At 48.8% G+C, this 6,919-nt stretch overlaps 1 protein-coding gene across 1 annotated transcript; it reads left to right on the top strand.

The window, feature by feature from the left end:
* The first annotated feature begins 865 nt into the window (after positions 1–865).
* On the top strand, positions 866–6,455 carry LOC117722004 (HAUS augmin-like complex subunit 8). The gene is made up of 6 exons (XM_076913738.1): positions 866–1,067; positions 2,965–4,195; positions 4,486–4,551; positions 4,635–4,793; positions 5,346–5,487; positions 6,286–6,455. The coding sequence occupies exons 2-6, from the start codon at positions 4,067–4,069 to the stop codon at positions 6,453–6,455; spliced, it is 666 nt and encodes a 221-aa protein (XP_076769853.1). The 5' UTR covers positions 866–1,067; positions 2,965–4,066.
* The last annotated feature ends 464 nt before the right edge of the window (positions 6,456–6,919 follow it).

Raw genomic sequence — 6,919 nt, 5'->3', positions numbered from 1 at the left:
CCTGGGACAGAGGCTGGGGTGGGAGGAAACCACAGGCACGCTTGCCAGAGTCCAACCACCCTGATACAGCTCCTGCCTGACAAGGCGATGTGAGAGCCAGGTGCTTCTCCCCTACAGCATGCTTGCTGAATACTTCTGAAGTGGGTTTTGTGGTACCATAGAGGATTTATTAATACATTTTTTATTGCATGTTAAATTAATGTGCTTGTATATGCTGATGTGGGCACGTAGAGGTCCAAGAACAACAGAAACAGGTTCTTGCTTTCTACCATATGGGTCAAGGGTATTGAACTCCAGTTGTCAGGCCTGGTGGAAGGTGCCTTTACCATCAAGTCTTCAGACACACACACACACACACACACACACACACACACACTTTTTAATTTATTTTTTAGTTAGGGTCTCAGTGTGCATGGATGTTGGTCTTAAACTCAATCAATATGTAACCCAGACTGGGCTTGAACTCATGACCTTCCTGTCTCTGCCTACAGAGTGGTGACATTATAAGTAGGTGCCACTATACTTGGATATAGATGTCTGGAGGAGAAGCCTTATTTAACTGTCATGTTGTTGTTGAATTGTGCCCTCCCCGACCAGCCTTGAGCAGGCCTGAAAGACCTTGTTTACCACAATAGACCAAATAATAGGATCTAGGTGGAGTTACCCACCTTGGCTGCATGTACAACCTGCTACAGGAACTTAGAAGAATAAACTGCCCGCTGAGCTTGCCTTGAGACATCTCTGGCTGTGAGTAAGAATGGGTTCCCCCACCCATCTCTGGCTGAAACTAGAAGGGGTTTTGTGGGGCTTTCCCTTTAAATTAGAAGTGCTGAATATTAAACTTTGAGCCTTGATCAGAGAACTTTGTCTTGGCTTCATCTCTCTCTCGCCCTTCTATCCCTTTTTTCATTTCCAGCCCCCCTTTCAGGAGAACCCAGTTGGTCCATGACTGCAGGTGGCTACAGGTGGCACTCAACGTGGAGCCTGAAAACAGGGGACCTGCTGAGAAATGCTGTCTTAGGTGGAGCTCCAAGGAAAATAAAAGAAGAGTATCCAGCACTTGATAAGTAATGAACAAACTCTGATGCTAGCACTAGTGATCTTTTGGAGGCCATGTTCCAAGTGTGTTTTTAGTGGATATGATCTAGGCTGAATAGGTGTTGACCCAATGCTAACCTCGCCTAGGGGGTGATAGCAAAACATGGGACAGGAGAATTCTAAATAGGCATTTTCCTGCAGCCTAAAAGAGCTGCTCCAGGTGGGAGGAGCAGGGTTTTCAAATTGTATGTTAGAAAAATTCTTGGATTAAATAGATTCATGCTGCCCATGGTTCCCACAAGAAGGAACTTTGAATTAAAAAAATCCTGGGAAACAGTTGGAGAAGTTTTGAGAACCACCCAGGCAGATCCTAACACCCTCTGCCTCTGGGAGCTTATAAAAATGCTATTGATAATAAAACAGATAAAGAAACCTTGTAGGTGTTAGCTGCTGCCCAGGCACGGCTCAAAGAGATTCAAGAACACCTATCAGAGTGCGCTTTTACATTTAAAAAAAAAAGCCCTCTCAACTCTATATCAGAGAAGTATAGACCTAGTACACCTTTTACAGCTCAGATAAAAGAAATTGGAGATTCTGATAATTAGACCCAGAGGAGGGAGCTGATTTAAAAGAAAGGGCTGCCAAAATCACAATGAGGATTGGCCTCCCTATGCACCTTCCACTCCACCTATAGTCTTTGATGCAGCAGAAGCTGCCCAGATGGACATGAAGGTATATAAATTAGAGATGAAAATTAAGCTGCAGAAATTGACTAATGAGCTACAGGAGTTAAAGTGTGTATCAGGTGCAAAAAAGAGCAATGATTTTGAGATGTGCCAATTGCCGTTAGAAAAAGCTGTGAATCAGGCTCACAGGGATGGGCAAGATACATCTGACATGTTAGCTTTTCCTGTAGTTGATATAATTGACCAGCAGAACAAAAGAGTCAGACACTATCAGGCATTGGAGTTCAAAGTGATAAAAGAATTAAAAACAGCTGTGGCACAGTATGGGCCTACTGTCCCATTATCTATAACACCTGGATAGATTTGTAATCCTTTTACAATAATGCTGCTTCGGCCCAGAAGTAATCCCCATGTCCCTGGAGGCAAGGGCCTAAAAACTCCTGTAGGCAGCATCTGAACTCCAATTTCTGGTGTCAATGCCATGTAAGTAGTGGAACTGAGGTCCAGTCCTGCACTTCCAGGGGTTGTTCGGATAAGTTCAGAAATGAATTTCTCTGGCTTGGCAACAGCCTCATGGCCCCATAAGCTGTTGGCTGTGAATTCTTGGGGGCCAGAGGATGGCCCCTCCACTCGTTTCCCAACAAGGGACAGCCCTGATTATCTGTTTTAGATCTACATTCCTTGGCCCAATGATAACCCTTCTTGTACCGAGGACAGATTTCTGGCATGCAACCTGATTGCTTGTGTCTTTGTTCCTGGGATAGTCATTTTTAAAATGACCTAAATCTCCACATTTAAAACATTTTTCATCTTTACCGTTCTGTGAAAGCATTACTTGCACAGTGGTCCTTTGTAAGGCAGCAGTCATGGCCAGACCCTAATTGTATGAGGGCCCAATTTCAGTGCAAAGACGAATGTATTCCTGTAAGTCAGTCTTTGCTTTGTATGGTCAAATAGCTGTGCAGCAAGCCACATTAGCATTCTCATAAGCCAATTGTATAACAAAAAGAATTCCTGCTTGGGGATCTCCAAAAACTCTACCAGCTGCTTTCAGCAGCCTGTTCACAAATTCCTGAAATGGTTCATCAGAGCCTTGTTTAATACCACATAAGTTCCCACTGAGATCCCCTTTAGTAGGTAATTGATTCCAAGCACAGTGGGCAGCCATTGCAATCTGTGCATACACTCCTGCAGGCAGCTCAACCTGATTAGCATTACCTTCATATTGACCTTCTCCTAGAAGCATGTGAAGATCCCAATCTGCATTGCCTGCTTGAGCATTCATCATGATGGTTCTCTTACTTGTATGGCTCCATTCTGAGCTCCAAAGTAAGTAATCTCCTTCTGACAAAGTAGCCTTACATATAGTTTTCCTATCTTGGGGCATTAAATTTGCTTCTACCCAGGTGTTATAGATAATGATTATCAGGGAGAAATTTAAATTATGGCTGCTTTCCCCCCCCATGGCATTATAACTGTATCTTCTGGTAAAAGAATTGCTGCCCCAGTCTCACAGGGCATTGAACTGGGCTCCTGAGGACCTGAAAGAGAGAACTGGAGGACAGAGGTACGCAAAGAACCACAGCTTGTCTATAGTCTAATCAAACCGCTATTTTAATTTTTTCACACAGGTGTTATATACACATAGAGGCAGGATGTGGGGAGGGGGATGATGCAGGAGGATAGGTGTTATCAGGGGGAGTACAGATATCTTCCAGAACAGAGTGTTGTCTGGGTGAAGAAACAGAGAACAGGTCACTATGACTCTGTCTATGATTCATTTGTTCTTATCTAAGCTGGTACTTTCCACCAAGGCTATCTATCTACAAGGTCTATAGCTATCTGTTCTAGGGTTAGTGGTTCCCCACAGAGACCAAGACTTTGTGTTAGTAGGCATATATGACTAACTTAGGCCTATGGCTGACTTAGGCCTTCAGTGTATAAGCAAGGTTGCTCAAAACAGAAGGGCATGGCATAAACCCACCAGACCTGGACCTCTCCGCCATGGATGGTAAGTGGTTTCTTTATTTTAGGGCGAAGTTTGCAAGGATGGTCCCCAGCCTTGGATGGCCCTGTTGCTATCCCAGGTTGATTCACTCTGAGAGCAGCAGGTCCCTTTCATGCACACCAAGCCTGGGACTGTGAGTCTCAATGTGCTCCCAGCTTTCCATGCAGGTCTGATCTCCTGCCAGGTGGGTGGTGGCAGCAGGTGTAGGTCCCAGGTGGGGTGGCAGCTGCAGTGAAGGTCCTAGGCAGTGCTGGGGCAGGAGAATTGAGTCTTAGGCCAGCCTGGGCTACCTCTTCAAAAACCAAGTGGAAAACACTCTTTTAAAATTAATGAAATGGTCTTTATTTCAGACAAAATCATGTCCAGGAAGGCTTCCCAGCTTGACAGGGAAATGACAGACAAAGCTAAGTCCACATTGTTCACTAGCTGTAACAAAACAGGAGTCCTTCGAAAGAAGAGACGGGTGAGCGTGGGGACAGAGAGCAGGTCTCACTCCCTGCACCCAGAGCTCCAGGGGCAGATGCAACTGGTCCTCCTGGGTGGAGACCAGGGTTATGGTGCCCATGGGTCCTTGTTCAGGTCAGTGTGCCCACATAGCAGAGACACCCATAATTGTATCTCAGGCAAGATGAGCGTGGCTCCATCCCAGCCCTGCAGACATGTTCAATTTGAACCTATAAAGCACACAGAAGTGGGGGTGCTGCCATGGGTAGAGACAGGTCCACTGGGAACTGAAGAGCTGGACCCCTGCAGGATCTGCAGGAGACCATGGACATGATGGAGTCACAGACCCTGCTGATGACCCTGCTGTCTGTGAAGGTGAGCATAGCTCAGCCTCATGAGCACCTGTGTGTGTCTTCTGTCATCTCCCCACCCCACTTGAGTCATTCTTGTGCCCACAGATGGAGAACAACCTGGCTGTGCTGGAGGAGAAGGCGGAGAAGGACTTGGCAGCCATATGCCATGAGAAGGAGAGGCTGCAGAGGCAGGCACTGGAGCTGCGGCGCCAGCTGCTTCTCCGACAGAAACAACAGGAGCTGGCTGCTGCCCTTGATGCCCAGGTGGATCTGAGCATGCTCCTGAAGCCCCCAGGGGACATGAGGGAGGGAGAATCAGGGTGATGCCATTTGCACTCTGACCACTCTGCTCAGGCTTCTGGTGTCAGCATGATGCTGTGTTAGGAAGTTGGAGAGGAAAGGGTCTATCTGACTTACACTTCCATATCACTGTTCATCACTGAAGGAGGTCAGGACAGGAACTCACACTGGACAGGAACCTGGAGGCAGGAGCTCTGATATAATGGCCACAGAGGAATCCTGCTTATTGGCTTGCACCCCATGGCTTGCTCAGCCTGCTTTCTTATAGAACCCAGGACCACCAGCCTAGGGATGGCACCATGCACAGTGGGCTGGGCTTTCCTCCCTCAGTAATTGAGAAAATGCTTTACAGTGGATCTTGTGGAGGCATTGCCTGGTCAGGCTGGTCCATGAGGCTGGAGACATGCAGTACCAGAGCAGGGCTTAGCATAATCAAGGCCTATTCCAACTCTCAGATAGTCCCTCTCTGTGGGGGTGAGCACATCATGTCTTATCAGTGTCCCCTCCCATCTGCAGATTGAAGTGCTAAGCCCTCTTCAGCCTGTGTTAGAGTGCTTCAAAGAGGAATACAAGACCCTGGGCAGAGCCCTGGACACCACGCGACACGAGCTGCCCACACAGGCTGTCCACATGGAAGGAAGTGGGCAGGAGCTCCTAGGTAGGCATCTCCATGACAGGAAGGAGCCCCAAGGTCCACATGTGACATCATCGGTGCCTCAGCTCTGGTGTGGTATCGGAACCCACGTCCTCACTTGTGTAGGTAGGACATTGGCAACTGAGTAAGAGATTCTGTTCCCGGGCTGCTGACCTCACAGCTGGAAGGCACTTGGGGGAAGGGGTTTCTGAACTGGTCCTGAGCCCTGGGCCCTACCAGTGGGGTGGTGAGGAGTCACTGGTAAACCAGTGGGCTACATGCACTTTGGTGATTCTCTGGAGCAGCCCACCTGAGGGGGATGGTTTAGCTGCATAGGGTTTGCTTACTGCTCTCTCACCCTCATGTCTAGTGCAGGCCTGAGCCTGGGACACTCGTGGCGTTCAGAGCATCAACACCCACAGCTGTTGCAGGTGCCAGAAGCTTGGTACTTTGTAACAGGAGGCCAGGAAGGACAAGGACCAATGGATGAACAGAGGATGAGAGAGAACAGGAGAGCAACTGGCAGCCTGGAGCCTCAGCTCCCTTGGCCCACAGGGAGCCCTCCTGGGCAGCTGTCTGTGCAGGTGTTTCCCGTGCACCCCAGCCCTGGGCATTCACTTTCCAGCCTGTGACTTGGCATTCACACTTGCAGGGACAAGTGAGATCTCTGCTGAAGTGCCTCCCTTTCCCCTTATCTCTGGAATGTAAGAGAAGAACCAACTCGACCACCAACACCAACCTCAACTCCAATCCCAACCCCAACACACATAAACGTTGCTTTGGGGACCAGAGACCTGCTAATAATGCCCTGTGTCTCCACAGATGATCTGGAGCCAGCCCTGACAACCACCCTGCAGCTCCTTTCTAGGCAGATCTGTGCAGGTCTTCCCACAATTTTCAAGTTTTGGTCTGTGGCAGGACCCAATGGTCCTGAGAGTCCCTTAAGGCGCATATTCAAGACTTCCAAATTCAGAGCAAGTTCTGACTCTTGAACTACAGCTAGGTCTCAGTCTGAGGGTTTGAAAGTTGCCATGTCCAGTTAGCTGCCCTTCCCAGAGACTGTCCCCACAGCCTCCTCTGTGTGCCCCAAGCAGAGCCACAGCCATCCCAGTGCTTGCACTCTGTGCTGGGCCAAGAATAAGCTGGAGTGTATGAGCAGAATCTGCTCATACTGCACTGCAACCTAACGCTATGGGCTGGACCACTTGCAGACCCCTCCCTCACCCGAGTCCATCTCTCCTGGTATCTGGAAGATGCTGTCCTTCTCGCAGATCTGAGGGCACTCTTCATAGACCCCTAGACACACTTGAAAGGCCAAGGCCCAAGACTGCTGCAGCCTGGGAAGTATGTCATCCACACAGCTGACCCAGCCCTGCTAGCCAGGAGGGGGTCCTGTGCCCACTGCTGTAGAGAACGCTGGGTCACTGGTAAGTACAAGCTGACCCCACGCCCCTGT

Source organism: Arvicanthis niloticus, chromosome 16 (genome assembly GCF_011762505.2).
Source record: "Arvicanthis niloticus isolate mArvNil1 chromosome 16, mArvNil1.pat.X, whole genome shotgun sequence".
NCBI classification, from domain to species: domain Eukaryota; kingdom Metazoa; phylum Chordata; class Mammalia; order Rodentia; family Muridae; genus Arvicanthis; species Arvicanthis niloticus.
Note: the sequence above shows the minus strand (reverse complement) of the source record. Positions and strands in the feature narration are given on the sequence as shown.